The sequence below is a fragment of the Malus sylvestris genome, chromosome 11 (assembly GCF_916048215.2).
Source record: "Malus sylvestris chromosome 11, drMalSylv7.2, whole genome shotgun sequence".
Taxonomy (NCBI): Eukaryota; Viridiplantae; Streptophyta; class Magnoliopsida; order Rosales; family Rosaceae; genus Malus; species Malus sylvestris.
In genome coordinates, this window is record NC_062270.1 from 30122840 (window position 1) to 30138667 (window position 15828).

General features: G+C 40.4%; 1 protein-coding gene and 1 long non-coding RNA gene across 3 annotated transcripts; one reads left to right on the forward strand and one right to left on the reverse strand.

Moving 5' to 3' along the window:
- The first annotated feature begins 2567 nt into the window (after positions 1-2567).
- LOC126590589 (uncharacterized) lies at positions 2568-6303 on the forward strand. Of its 2 annotated transcripts, none has more exons than XM_050256048.1 (4): positions 2568-3125; positions 3197-3428; positions 3539-3756; positions 5046-6303. In XM_050256048.1, the coding sequence occupies exons 1-4, from the start codon at positions 2607-2609 to the stop codon at positions 5469-5471; spliced, it is 1395 nt and encodes a 464-aa protein (XP_050112005.1). In that variant the 5' UTR covers positions 2568-2606; the 3' UTR covers positions 5472-6303. The 2 variants fall into 2 exon arrangements, with proteins under 2 accessions (XP_050112005.1, XP_050112006.1); XM_050256049.1 differs by having other exon boundaries at positions 2569-3125; positions 3206-3428.
- Positions 4832-7503, reverse strand: LOC126590603 (uncharacterized). The gene is made up of 2 exons (XR_007612099.1): positions 5706-7503; positions 4832-5530 (listed from the first exon to the last, which is right to left on the reverse strand). It is a non-coding gene; the product is annotated as an uncharacterized LOC126590603 (long non-coding RNA).
- Positions 7504-15828: the final 8325 nt, after the last annotated feature.

The window sequence follows — 15828 nt, forward strand, 5'->3', positions numbered from 1 at the left end:
ACACTTTTCAATTTCTTTCTTTAATTTTTATGATCTCTTTAACATTAATTTGCATTGGGTACTAAAGAACTTTAATATATGTTGGGTATTTTTGTCATTGGGTTAGACGGAACTATAAAAACGATGTTAGGCTATGTGTGTTTTCCACTACTAAAAGGCCTATTTCCTACCCTTTTGTATGCTCCATTAACCCCATTGAAGCCAAACACTTAGCCTATTTCCTACCCTATATTAGCCATACCATATAGCTTGAGAGATACCAAGGTAATACCAAAAGAAATCAGGGTTGAGTACTACATCAAAATAGTGGCGTGTACCGAGGTACCATATGTCTTATTAATATTTCTTGTAGTTGTTTTCCACCAAAAAAAAAAAAAAAACAAAAAAAGTGAAAAAAGAGTCTAGAAAAAGAAGAGAAATTGTACCATTCATTATAACATGAGTCCTGGACGCCATGGATCGCATCAAATTTCAAAGGGGTGCCAGCCTACATACATACAAAAAAGTTTTGGTGTTTCTCAAGTTCATGTTTTTCCAAATCCTTTCTTTCTTAAGCCCAAATACCTAGCCTTACGTTACAACCGTTTCAAAGACCTAACGGATTTATAGGGAAGTCTAGCTTATTTGGTGAAGGTTGATACCTATGTTCTTAGTATTTGATTCCTTTCATGAGATCTATTTTCATAAATTGCTGTTTTTCAATGTTGATCATATGTGATTATATATTGATTCCCTTTGCATAAACTCATCACATATGCTTGTTTAAGAGAGAAAGCCTAGGTTCTATGAGATAATGGAGTGATATCTAGTGAGGCTTAGAGTCGAAGCGAATTTGTACACACGCCAAGTGTGGATGTTTTTAAGCCCGAGTGCTTGGGATGTTGGCAACATACTTTCCATTGTGATGCATTGACTTATAAGGGCATAACTTTAGTTTTGGAAGTGTGATTGGCATGCATTGGTTTTCATTAATCGATGGAAGTGATAACTGTAACATCTTTGCTTTTCAGTAAAGTGTTTGTGGGCAGCGTAACTGGTAAATCCTCAGGAGACACAACTCCTCTGACTAGGGACACCTAGGGGTTTAAAGGCTTGTTGCACATGCACAGTGCAATCGTTTCGCCAGCAAAAGTGGGCTTAGTTGGTTTTTGTTTTAGTTTTCATTTCATGTTTTGCTCGAGGACTAGCAAAAGATAGGTTTGGGGGTATTTGTTAGGATGATATTTTATATATTTTATGCCTCGTTTACCCATGACTTAGTCATGATTTTATAATAAATTGGTGAGTTTGATGTGTTTTTGTGTGATTTTTGTAGAAGATATAATTTGTGAACAAAACAAAACAAGAAATTGGAGGCTTAATTTGGAGAAAATCAAAGAATTGCCAAGTGGGTTGGAGCACCGAGCAAGGAATGGAGTAGTGCATTGGACATTAAAGGCAGCCCAATTAAGCAGCTCAAATTAATTAGGCGGTGCAAAGCATTAGGTGTTGTTTTCTCAAAAAGGGATTGGATTTTTGAGAGTTCAAGAAGGCTGCGGCCAAATAAAATAGGAGGAGGATTTTAAAGTCCTTTTGCTAGGACTAGGGTGTACTCTCATCATGAACTTCTAATTCTTGTTATTTTATATTGATCTCGGTTGTTTTCCATGTTGAGTAATTGTTATTGTGTTTTATCGTTATCAAATAACTGGCCATTATTTGTGTGAATAACTAAATTGACCTTACATGTTGAGTTTAGTAGACTGCTTCTCATAACAATTACCATGAATTACATAATTGAGTAGACATACTAGTTATGATTTGTGTAGTATTGGGAAATTATCCATTTAGCGTAAAGGGTTTTGAACGACACTCCACTTATCACTATATTACTTGGACGATATTGTACACTTACAATTATCAACATAATTCAAAATTAAAATGATCGAAGCAAACTTGACGGAGGAAAGAGCAAAATTAGAAAAACCACACTTTTTAATACATCTGCGAAAAACTATCATCATGAACTTCTAATTATTGTTATTTTATATTGATCTCGATTGTCATGCTGAGTAATTGTTATTGTGCTTTATCGTTATCAAATAACTGGTCATTATTTGTGTGAATAACTAAATTGTGACTGACAGGTTGAGTTTAGTAAACTGCTTCTCATAACAATTACCAAGAATTACATAATTGAGTAAACATACTGGTTATGATTTGTGTAGTATTGGGAAATTATCCATTTAACATAAAGGATTTTGAACGACACTCTACTTATCACTATATTACTTGGACGATATTGTACATTTGCAATTATCAACAAAATTCAAAATTAAAATGATGGAAGCAAACTTGACCGAGGAAAGAGCAAAATTAGAAAAATCACATCTTTTTAATACATCTGCGAGAAACTAAAGGGAAAGCTCTTAGAATCTTATGGAAGCTCCTAGAAAGCTCTTAGAATCCCCTCTTAGAAAGCTCTTAGAATCACCTCCACGTGGAGCTAGGATCCTGACCCTTAAAAACTGAGCCTGAGTAGGTAATCGTGGCCGTTCGCGCCCGTTCGAGCCTCTTTATAAGAGCCCAAGGGAAAATATAAACCAACCAGAAAACCCACCAGAAAAATGCTCGGAGAACTGCACCGTTCCAATCCAACGGTCGTCCCTCCGTATTCGACGGCCGACATGTACTCACCGTTTCCCCTGAACGGCGTCTCTGTCAGCTCCGACGGCAATGCAAACGGCGCCGACTTCAACAGCCCGTACTATCTCCACGAAGCCGTAACGACGCTCCAGTGCTACTTGCCACTGAGGCAGGCGATGGAGGCCGCTGCTGCTTCGTGTGTGAAAACTATGCCTTTCCTGTCATCCCCGCCGGAAGAGTCGCCGCCGGTATCTCCGATGAGCCGGTCTCTTGGGTTGGGCTCTATTAACGAAATGGTAGCTTCGTTTAGGAACTTGCAGCTCGGAAAGTTCAAGTCTTTTCCCTCTTCTCGGAATGTTCGGATGGGGGGATCTTCTGGGTTTGGGTCTCCAGGCTCTCCAGGGTTCTGGTCACCATGCGGGTCCATGCGCCGACCCGGATTCTCCAGCCTGCCTTCAACACCAACCCGAGTCCCGTTCCATTCCGGAATTAGTTATTTGGTAACTAATTTAATCATATTATTATTCGCATGCGAAATTTTACCTGAAAAGTTAAACATATTAATTGATAGCCTCAACAGCGGGAGGAGGCCTTGGTGATAGAGATGCAGATGCAGATGCAGATGAAAAGTTACCTGAAAGACAGCAATGCGCCCACTGACAGCAATGTCGGAGTCGGAGGAGTAGTGACGCCCAATGGCACTGCCAATCACGAACTTGCTGCTCAGGTTCTCCCTTCCCAGCCCTTGCTCAAGTTGTGGACCGCAGCCTTGATTATCAAAGCTGCACATCAATTTATGGAAGGTGCGTACGGTTGCTCTAAAAAACGCAAGGCTATTGCCTGTTGGTTGGCTGTTTTTTTCGTTATGTTACAGTTATTTCTTTATGATTCTAGTCCATATCCGGTTGTGCAGCAAAAGGTCGTTGGGAGATGAACGAGATAAATACAACGGAGGAAGCAATTCCAACTAGGTACTACTGCTACAAGTGTCGCCAAGTGGTCACTGTGCATGTCGAAATGAAATGCCCTTTCTGCCAAGGCGGCTTCATCCAAGCATGTGAGGGTGTTGCCTCACTCTACCTAGCCATGCCATCCGAATCCGAGCTTTCTGAAAGTGCTTCAGATCGAGAGGTGCGCACCATTAATTTTTACTTATCCTTTGATCAAACTTTCCTTGTCTTAGACTCTTAGCTCTTAAAACAAATATTTTCTTCTCGTATTCGTTTATCATTCATAATTTCAAATGAACTTTGAAGTAATTTGCGCGATTACAACTCTTGATTTTATCCATGGGATCGGAAGATTCTCTGTTTTCTAATAAAAAAATAGAAAACTTTTAGTCCTAAAAAATGATTACTTTTAAATAAATACCGTAAATAAGATTAAAAACTAATTGTAATTGTTGGACACCTGTCCAAATCAACATTTATATTTCATGTCATATTTAATTTCCTTTATGTACTATGTTTTGTCTTCCTGTATTACCCCTAAATATTGCTATTAAATGGTTTCTGATTTTTTTTTAAAATTCAAAATGAGCATCAGCCATTTAGGATGCAACATCAAAGGATACCTTGACTTTTTTCATCTTGTAATTTAGGCATGATGATATGCTAAATCTTTCCAGGCACTATAATCATGGAAGAAATCAAGCATAAATTAATCAAAGTCAAAATTAGTTCCTAATAATGTGGACATACCAAGAAGGTGGAATAATTAATTATAGGGGCACAATGGAAACAAAAAGAGCCATTAAAGAGTTTAAAAACAACAAATTATGAGTTATAATAATCATGAAGACATGGGGAATAAGATAGAGGCTTAAATGTTAAAATCATCATTGTATTTTAGTTACTGGATCAATTTAATCTCTGTATTTTTAATTTGGCCAATTTATATTAAGGACATTTTCATCAAATATCTGTAAAACATTTATAAATTATTATAAACTTATTTTTTAAATTATTCAAAAATAATATTAAATTAAAAATTTTAAAAAAAATTATTCTCCTCAAAACTACCCAACCTCCTCCCCCCAACATTGTCCCCTCTCTTTTCTATGTCACAATCTTAATCATTTTTCAATTTGGAAGTTTTATCTATTATATGTGTTATTTCTCATGGATTTGCATATATATATATATATATATAAAGATAAAGGCTAATTATATGGCATATAATTTTTCTTTTGAATTTTTAAAAGAAATTGAATGAAATGTTCTTAATTGGTTAAAGAAGACAAACACGAGAACTAAATTAGTCAAATCGAAAACACGGAAACTAAATTGGTCATATGACTATAATACAGAGACTATTTTGACATTTAAGCTAAAGATCAAATATCTAATCCTACCCCAGGTTTTAACGAAACAATTAGAACTTAATGTGGATCCTATTACTCACTAGAACTTGTACTGCAGGTTACTTCATCACAGTGGATCCTGTTACTCACTGGCTGCGGCATCGAGATTCTGGCATCGGCTTTTGATCAGGTTTCCTCCCCAAGAAGTCCTCACTACGCATTAATTAGCATGCTGTTGGCAATTGTGGCTGTACTTCTTTTCATGTGCGAGCTCCTTCAAAATGCTATAAAGGAAGGGGTTGAATTGAGGAGGCGGGGAATGCTACCGTGTTTTCACTATCCACATCCCAAAAACATGCTTTTTGGTACATTCCCTCAAATTTTTGGACTAGGTCAGGCCATTGTTCAATGCATTTGGTCAGCAGTGCAGTATCATTTCCACCGTCGCCATGTTCCTAATCCTCTACAAATGTCCCCTTCTCCTGTCGTATTCGCTTTCAGTTTGGTTGTTTCAAAATTAGTTAAGAGTCTCTCTCCTTCGTGAGAGTTCTCCTTTCCTTCGTGAAAGTTCTTCTCACCGCCTGCGTGTGAGTGCTTCTTCAGCTTCTGTTCTCCTCCTCGCTGCCACCGATCCTAGCTATGGCTAGGGTTGGTGGTAGCCCCTTGCTCCTCTTGTTTTCCTTTTCTTTACTTTTGTCCTGCTTGTTTTGTCCACTACCTTTTTGTTCATTCGACCTTCTCCTCTTCTCTCTGCTGCCTCTGGTTTCCCTTCCTCAACTCCCCTTTCTTCCTTTCCTTTTCCCTCCACCTACTTCGTTTTCATCAATCCACACCCTACCCTTTCCACTTGGCTCACTCCTCCAGTGCCCTCATCCTCTAGATCGGCTTCCACTAATCCACACCGTGAACGCCCGTTTAGGAGGGAGATGTGTAGAGCTTCGGATTTTTTCGATGCTCGGTTGTTCTCACCACCTTCTTCCCTCGACTTCCTTGTTGCCTCTATTGCTCGTGGGTTGTTTCCTGCGAGCTTCCTACGATTTGTGGTGCCGATCTTCGATGTGCTCTTTGGCGGTTGTTGACGCCTTCTTTTTCTCCACTTTGGGGGCTCGATTTGGCTTGCTTTCTGGCAACTGGTTGGAGTCTGGAGGTCCTTCGGATGGCAGCAGCGGCGGAGGATGCAAGTTGTTCGGTTTTTTTTTGTTTTACAACATAATTATTTTTTCAGCCAGGATAGCTTCTGTGTATAAATAGATCATTGTTCAACAACAACAAAGTATTTTTCCACTAAGTGGAAAATTGGCATTTTCTTTTATGTTTAGCAGTATTAATTGTTGGGAGAATTAATCAAATTCTGCAGAAGGCTTTGAATTCTACAATTATCCGATCACATCCTAGTCCTACAAATTGAGATGATTGCCTTAAACGGAATTCTCGTAGGTCTTCTCAATCAATCCTGATGATCTAAAAATAAACTAAAAAATCATTTAATAGTACGATATGATGGTGTTCCTAGTTCATTGTAAAGTTAAATCTACCCTTTATTTTTTTAATATAAATAATGTTGTTTATTAAAAAAATAAAAAAAAGAGGCTTCGACCAAAAATATAAAAACAATTAAAAAGAGAGGTTGCCATTGTTCCACTGTTAGTAATCATACTTAGTTGACTTCGAATTTTGTAGATATTGAATTTGATATCAAATAACCAAACTCCTCATTCCTTAATACATATATTCCCGACGATCTGAAAAATGAAATAGAAAAAGAAGTTGAGGTAAACAATTAAACAAATAAATACCTAAAATACCTACCACATAAGGTTTAGGCCACGGCATGAGGGAAATGAGGTGGGGAGGGATCTCAATTGAGCATCCATCTTCTTGCAGGGACTATATTTACAGATCGCGTATCACAACTTTGGGCTTCCCTGTTTCGGGTTCGATATTTTGGCAGAGGATTGAACCTCAACTTTGGGCTTCGAAGCAGCAGAAAAGCTGAAAAGAGACAAGGTTCTAGGGTTTTGCTCGGGACGACGCTGGGGTTTTCTCACGGAGAGGAGATGAGCATTTGGCAAATAAAGCATTTGGGCGTTTGCTCGGGACGACGCTGGCGTTTTCTCACGGAGAGCAGAATGTCATATAGCAATTCGGGATTTTGGTTTCTATAGTCGGTACATTTGGTGCTTATGGTCTGTCTACCTCATATAGCATTTTGGATTTCACCACCACCACCACCCCCATCCCAACCCAAAGTTTCCTCGCTCTTTCGTCCCTCTACCTGCAACACATTATTCAAAATTACTTTATTAGCCTCCTCTTTTCTCGCTCCTTCTTCTCCTCATCTGGGACGCGTTTATTTGGAATTACATTATTATTGTTTCCGATTTGTTTTTGAAATATCATATTAGCTTGTACATAGTGCGTGTTGTTGTAAACATTCCTAGTTTAAATATGATTCTGTAAATTATAGACTTGATTTAATTCTAGTTATCATTTCCTATTACAACTTGTATTACTTGGGGAATAATGAATATCTTCTCTTTTTTACTACTATAAATAAAGGTACAATGTAAGAAAGATAACAACACATATTCTCCTACAATTCTACAAACACATATCTCTCACTCTCTCTTCTCCTTGTCGCCAACCACCCAAAACTTGTCAAAAAAAAAAAATAGGCTACAACACGTTATCAGCAAGTTCCTACCATTGCGCTTAGGAATCTAACATTGAAGAAATTTTCAACATCAAACCAGTTCATCCATATCATTACGCAATTAGGTCCTTTCAAAACAACGATTTTTAACTCGATATTTTTGCAGTCTTGGTAGCATGAACATTCACCATGATGCATGACCCAACTTTACGTTTTATGAATTTTAGATTCTACATAAATTGTCTATGCCCCATAATCATAATTGTTGAATTATGTGAATTTGATATTGGTTATGAATTGCATCAAATATATTTGTATATGCATCAAATTCAATATGTTTTTAATTGAATTGTATATGAATTGAATTGAAAAAATAATAATAAAAAACATTTTTTTTTTTGCAATCAGGAAACCTAGGGTTCATTCGAACCCGTGCCCTCTCCCATCCCTGCCGATGGGCCCCTGAGCCAAGAACTCAGCTGGAGCTTCTGCTCCCAACCCAAAACCTTGAACCCGACACCCAGAAGGTGTCGCCACTAGGGGTGGTCAAACGGGTCTTGGACCCGCAGGTAGGGGCAGGTACAAGCGGATCGAGGCAGGTACAGGGCGAGTCTAATTTGTATAAATCTAAAACGGGGCGGGGCGGGTCCAAATTGCTAAGAAAACAGGCCCCCAGCCCGGACCATATCTGCTATCCAATATGTGGAGATTTAATCTCCATTTTTGATTAAATCCCACAATCCATCTGGCGCGGTGTTCGTCTATGCAGGTTCTCGGCTGAACGGAAAAGATGCGGCGAAAGGGAGCAACGAGTGTGGAATACAGGCTTCAAACACGCATTATGCGATGACGATTTGGGCGGGAGGTTCATAAGGACCCTACAACAAGCAGTAGCAGAGGTTCAAGACAGGCACGAGATGGTGGTTGGTCAAGGTCTCAGTCAAATCTGAACGCACACGGGTTAGGCAACGGCAATCTTGAGGTGCATAGGTGCAACGGAGTAACGGCGGCGGTCCAGTGTGGGAAATCGCGCTCAAGTTGACCTTGCCAGTGATAGGGATTCGCTGGCGGGTCTCCGGCGAGGATAGGAAAACAGTGAACTGCCTCGACAAGATTCTGATCTTGTGGCTCAGAAACGACAGGAACTGCAGGAAATCAAGCTTTGGGTAAACGACGAGGTCACCGATATTGATCTCGGTCTTGCGTAGGAGAACGTGGTGGTCCGATATCTCCTGGAACAATCAGAATTTGAGAGAGCTAAAGAAGAAGAGGAAAAGAAAAAAAAAGGGACCCGTGGACCCGGCCCGTTTCAAACGGGCCGAGTTAGGTTTGGTTCCTGTATTAGAATTTCTTGTACCCGACCCGGCCTGCCCTGTTTCTTTTAAGCCCAGGTTCAATCTAGTCCTTTCAAAATCGGGCCTGGCCCAACCCGTGCCCAGCCCTAGTCGCCACCGTGCTGCACGGCATGCAGCCTTGCCCATCCATCTCGGCTACCTCCCTGACGACCTGAAGTTCATCCATGGTGTCCTTTGGTTGAAGATTCCATCGAATCTCATCGGATTTCTTGAAATTCTGATTTTAATTTCTAGGTTTTTGGTTGAATCATTGAGATTTCCCAATCTCTGATTCACAATTGTGGTCAAATACACCCAACAAGGGTGCCCCAAGTTCCTCTTGCCCTAGAATTAGCCACCTGAAGTGGCGGCGCCGATCACCCTCTCCGGCGAAACGCACCCAGCACACGTTGGGGTGTTCTTGGTTCCAAAACCCGAACCCTTCTTGGCCCGTTTTTTCGCCTTGGGCTCACCTGCAATGACCCAAAAACCTGTTTTTGACCCACATGTTTCCCCCACCTGCATAGAAAACAAAGAAAAAAAACAATTTTATTTTTATTTTTGGGCTCGCTTGAAGCGGCCCATATGAATTTTTTTTTAGCCTTTGGGCTTGCCTGCAATAGCCTATTCTTTCGGCCCGTGAACTTTTTTTTTAACTTTTAGGTCTACCCGCAACAGCCCATACCTCTTCGTGGGCCTACAGTCCTACCCGAGACCCCCAGCCCAATTCTTGGGCCTGGGATACACAGCACAATTTTTTTAAGCCACCCATAGGCTTTTTTTTCTTTTTTTTTCTTTTGGGCCTCGAGCTTTATTTGCCTAATTATTTTAGGCCCAATGGGTTTTTATATTTTTTCACCCACACTTTAATTTGTTTAAGTTTTTTTTAAAAACATCACCCATGAAAACCCGAAGTTTTTCATGCAAAATTAAACCTGCAGGAATATATAAACATGTCGTCAGCCGGACTCATGCTTCTCGTAGGAAATGGAGGAGGTCCACGTAGCTGCTATAGTCGTGACACTCGAATTTAGTGGCTTCTTGAGCTTTGGCCCTCCCTGGACATGTTGCGAGATTTTTTACTCATAGAGACGTCGACCGAACTCGTGCTTCTTGTATGAAGCAGATGAGGTCCACGTAGTTGCTATAGTCGTGACACTCGACTTTGTCCTAGCAAAACTTAAACCATAGAATGTTGGCCGGAAGTGCTGCTTGTAAATAAGCAAGCAAGTCCGCGTAGTCATGGCAGGTGTAAGTTTTGGCTTACGGGCTACCTTGGGCTTTTAGCCGTCGGGTTATCGGCCAAGTGCCTTACTTACAAAAGTAGACGACCCGCGTAACCACTTCAGGCATCATCCCTAGTTCTCAGATGCATTTTTTGGCGTGAGGTGTAGGCGAAGTCGCTCCTCAGAGGCCATATCCTTCCGAGTCGCAACTTTGATCTCGCATGTCGCTTAACTAGTATTGCAACACTTTAAAACCAAGCCGCTTCATGAAGACTTGCACGTCGAGGACGGACCATCTTGTCACATGAACTTTTTCATAGGCAGGGGTCCTACACTTAGTGTCTCTTCCGGTTAGAGACCCAGGATCCCGCATAATTGAATCCTTCAGTTGGCTAAGTTTATTCCAGGGGAAGGACTATCGTGGCCAATTCTAGGAGTCGTCCAGCGCAAGTAATCGATCCATTCAAGGGGAACTGAGCAGTCGTAAAACCCATCCACGTCTGGATATTCCAGAGTAGTTTACCCTCTCACGCTGGAGAATAGACCCTAGATGGGTGTCAAGGAATTAGTTTACCCTCTCACACTAGAGAGCATACCATAGATGAGTGTCAGGAAATTAGTTTACCCTTTCGCACTGGAGAGCAGACCCTAGATGGGTGTCGGGGAATTAGTTTACCCTCTCGTACTGGAGAGCAGACCCAGATGGGTGTCAGGGAATTAATTTAACCTCTCGCATTTGATAGCATACCCATATGAGGCTTTGAGCAGTTGTTGTAGGCAGCAGTTGAACTAGGATTGTGAATAACTTCTTGGATCTTTATTGAGAATAAAGAAATGTATCAACTATGCTGGAAGGTAGAAATTGCATAACAACTGGGATAATCCTCGGCTTACGGGGTTCGTTGAACTGGCTGAGGCTTCGAATTTATTTGGATAGACCTTAACGGAGTTTAGGAGGTAATGGGGGATTTCTCCAAGCATTCATTCACATTGCTAATTGTGGACTGAAAATGCTTTGACCTGGCAAATATGCCATTAATCCGCATCATCTTCAATGGGGGTTTAGTGTTGGCTTCCGCTGCTTGCGTAGGCCGATCAACTGGCTTGTCGAGATATTCGTCGCACCAGCCTTCATTCGTCAGCTCCTCGAGGTACTGCTTCCATTTCATGCAGCCTTTGGTAGTGTGCCTCGGCCCTTGGTGGAATGCGCAATACTTTGTCTGGTTCAGTTTGGTAAGATCACCCTTCATGGGTGGCGGCAGTTCGAACCATGGTTCATTCTTAAGCTTACAGAGAATCTGGCCAATCGGAACCGTGAACTTGGTGAATGCCTTAGGCGCTGAGTCATCTCTGTTTGGGGAATGGTCCATGCGCTTATTTTTTTGCTTGCTCCCGCATGACTGCTTGGCCTCGTCCCATAGTGCGTGCTTCTCTGCCAAAGCATACGAGGCTGCCAAGGTCAGCTACCCTCCCATGATCAATTTTTCGAATAAAGGGTGTTCTGCCAGGAGCCCCTTCCGGAAAGCTGAACATGCAATGTTGTCATCGTATCTGACGATCTTCGTTGTCTTCGCCTTAAACCTTTTAACATATGTGCAGAGCGACTCATTCGGGTCCTTCTTCATGTTGAAAAGATGGTCAGACTTCTTTTTTTATCGAGCGGAATGAATATTCCTTAGTGAAAACCAAAGAAAGTTTGCTGAAGTTCAGGATTGAGCATGGTAGCAGGGTGTGGAACCAGTCTTGCGCTTCACCTTGGAGCGTCACAACAAAGATTTTGTACATGAGCGCGTCATTGTTGGCGTAAAAGGTCATGACACTTCGCTAGTGCATTAAGTGCCTGACCGGATCTCCATCTCCTTTGAATAAGGTGAAATGTAGCGGGTTGAACTTCCGCGGTGGCTCCGTCTACTCGATCTCGTCTGTAAAGGGTGACTTGCTTAGGTTAGCCACGTCTTTACGGAGGGCATCGTCGGTAATGTCAATGCACTGGAATCCACACAGCTACTCTGCTACGAGCCTTTGTACTTCCTTCTGGATTTGCACCTGGTGGGGCAGTGGAGCCTCCAGCTGCCCTCGATGTTGACTTGCTGGTCCATGTTGCGCTTCGGCATGTCTTGCTCATCTATGTTGAGGTTGCAGTGCATGTGGTTCATGTTGCGCTAATTCCTGGAATTGGATTCTCGACTTGGAGGTGGGAATTGAGTTCCTGGAAAATAGATTCATCAGGGATCCAAGTTTTCTACCATTACTATCCTCATGTTTTTTTGGTAAACCGAAATACCCCTCACAATTTCACCTCCCCAGTTCCATGACCAATCTATAGACCCATCTCTCTTCTCCCCAATCCCACCATTTCCTAACGGAGGAGCTTCAACTTCAATGAAATCACGACCCCTTTCTCCTTGCCCCGTTGTCGCAGACTAGCAGACTATCCAAAACCCATGCATGAACTCACAAAGATAGGGGAAAATGTGTGGCGTGGCCGCATGGTCATCTAAGAACAGGGGGTGGGGGAGGGTTGTGATAAAGGTGGAGATGAGCTGGGTTTGGGGATGTAGGGGAGAGAAAAGGCACCGCAGCTTTTTGTTTTTTGAGTTTTTTTTTTTAATGTTATTTTATATTTTTAATAAATTTGTTAATTATTTATTTTGTTAAATAGTTATATTTTCATGTAGCTAATTGGATTTTACAATCATATATGGTTATCAAAATTAAACATTAACTAGCATATAAAAATATTATTTATAAGAAGGGCAGTTTAGTAATCAAATATTTTTCAATTCCGATGCATGTGAGTTAGTAAACAACTTTTATGTAATCAACATCATTTTTACTCTGATTCCAGATAGTTTAGTAAACAGTTTCGCCATGAATCCAATTCTGATTCCACCTCGTTCCATCTCCTCCTTAATTCAATTCCTCCTCAATTTAATTCCTCCTACTCTGATTACGGATTAGTAAACGGGCCATAAGAAATCAACTAATAATTTAACTCACTAATGATATCGTTTTTATAAAAGTCGAAAAAATTAAAACCATAGTGTGTTTTTTTAAATAAACTTTGATTTATGCATGTATAAACTCATAACTATGTTAAAACAACAAGTAGTTGTTCCTTGAAAATAAAATGATTTAAATGAGAAGTATTATTGGCATACAGAAAATTTTACTCTATCCCACCTTAGCATCTTTAAAGAGCGCATTAAAGAGAGAAGCTTTCTCTTTAAGAGTTAATAAAAACGCCATTTAATTTTTAAAACAAAAATAATAATTGAGCTTTCCTATATTTATTTCGTAGGCTACTTGGTCAAAGTGGATACTTTTACTCACTGGTCTCGTGCGTAGCACGTGAGCACTCTCGCATGAGTTGAGCATGTGACCTTCCAACGGCTACTTGTCCTATTCGATTCACCACAACTCATATGTATGTGTGAATCCTCATGCTTCCGTAATCGGATCCAAGAGGACTACAAGGGAGCAACGTACTCTCAAGCTTACACCTCATTCACAACATCATTCAATTTATTGAAAACAACATGGCCGCAGAGATAGGTTTATCTTGAATCAAGGGGCATGTACTGTGCTTTGGCGTTTTAGCTGAGCTCCGACGAAGAGTCAGATGGATCTAGCTGAAGAATGGCTGAATCGGGAGCCCATCTTCGAGCTCCAGTATTCACAGGAATCAACTATGATTTCTGGTGTATTAAAATGAAGACAATCTTCAAATCTCACAATTTGTGGGAGAATGTTGATCTACGCATTCCCAGAAGCTCGTGAAGGTGAGCAAGCTGAGAAGATGCAAATCGTAGCTCAAGATCTAATTGCTCGAGATGCTAGAGCTCTTGGTTTGATTGAAAATGCAGTCTCAGATGAAATTTTTCCAAGAACTGCAAACCAAGAAACAGCCAAGGAAGCTTAGGATACCTTGAAGCAAGAGTATATAGGTGATTCACAGGTAAGAGCTGTGAAGTTACAAGGCATTAGGAGATATTTCGAGTATGCTGGCACGAAGAATGATGAATTGTTGTCTAATTATTTGACTAGACTATTTGATTTGATTAACAAAATGAAAATGTATGGAGAAGAGCTATCAAACAAGAAAGTAGTTGAAAAATTGTTGATTAGCTTGACTCCTAGCTATGATAATATAGTCTATGTGATTGAGGGAATAAAGAAATTGGATGAAATCAATCCCACTGAGGTTGTTGCTACCTTGAAAGGGTTTAAGCAAAGATGGCTTAGACATGCTGAGGAGAATGAAGTGACTGATGAGAAGGCATTTAGTAGCCTGCATATTAGTTCCAGAGATGGATCTCAAGGAAGCAATTTCAAAGGAAAGAAACAATGGATAATAACCAGAAGAAGGGAGGTTTTAAAGCTAATGATAGAAGTGTTCCACTTGCGAAGTAGCATGGGAATTTACAGAAAGCTAATGAAATATCCAAATACTGAGATAAATTACGCTATGGCAGTTGTTGGTTCAAAGATAAACCAAAATGCCATAAGTGTAGTAATTAAATTTGATCACATAGCTAAGGACTGCAACAGCAAGTTGAATCAACTTGTTCACCATGCTAAGCATGTGGAGGAAGAAGCATCTATGTTCTATGCTTGTCATGCTGCTGAGGTCGTGATGAACAAGTTTAGTGTCTAGTACATTAGCAGTGGGTGTAGCAACTATATGACATCTGAGGAAACCTTGTTGATCAATATTGACAAGACTGTGACACTTGGAGTGAAATAGGAAATGGAGAACTGGTTCAACCTACGAGAAAGGGAACTTTGGTGATTGAAACCAAACATGGAACCAGGTATATCAAAGAAGTAAGGTTAGTGTCTGGATTGGTTGAAAATCTATTGAGTGTTAGTCAAATGGTTCAAGATGGATACTTTCTGTTATATATTTAGTGACAATATGGAGTGTTGGTCAAATGGTTCATCATGGACGCTTTCTGTTATTTGGTGACAATATGGTTGGTATATTTGAAGGCAGGAAGCTAGAGTGCTTAGTGGCAACTGTTCAAATCAGTGGTAGTAGATGTTTTCCCTTATTTATGGGAAATGTTATCCCTACTGCAAGAAAAGTTATAATTCAAGATGTATGGGGTTGCACATAAAAGAATGCTTAAATGTCAAGAGTTTACAGATGCTGAAACAAAAGGAAATGGCGATTGGTTACTTGAATTGACAGAACACAGTAAGGTATGTGCAAGTTGTGCCATTGGAAAGCAACATAGAGAGGCTTTTATTAGAGAAGTACTTGGATGGCTAATATCCTCTTGAGTTAGTTAGTTCACAATGATGTTTGTGGCCCTATGCAGATCACTACAATGGCAGGAAACATGTATTTTCTCACATTCATTGATGACTGCACAAGAACTTGTTGGATTTACTTTCTCAATCTCAACCCTAAGGTGTTCAATGTTTTCAAAAAAATTCAAAGCGATGGTTGAACTACAATTTGAATTCCAGATCAAGAAGATGAGCAGTGACAAAGGTGGAGAATACACCCATGTGAATTTGTGAAGTTCTGTGAAGACTATGGACTTCAGAAACAACTCATTGCTGCCTACTCCCCATAGCAAAATGGTGTTGTAGAGGGGAAGAATAGGACAGTAGTGGAAATGGCAAAGTTAGGTTTTAACCCTCGCGTGCTGAACTGGTTTCTCTGATTTATTTGTCCAA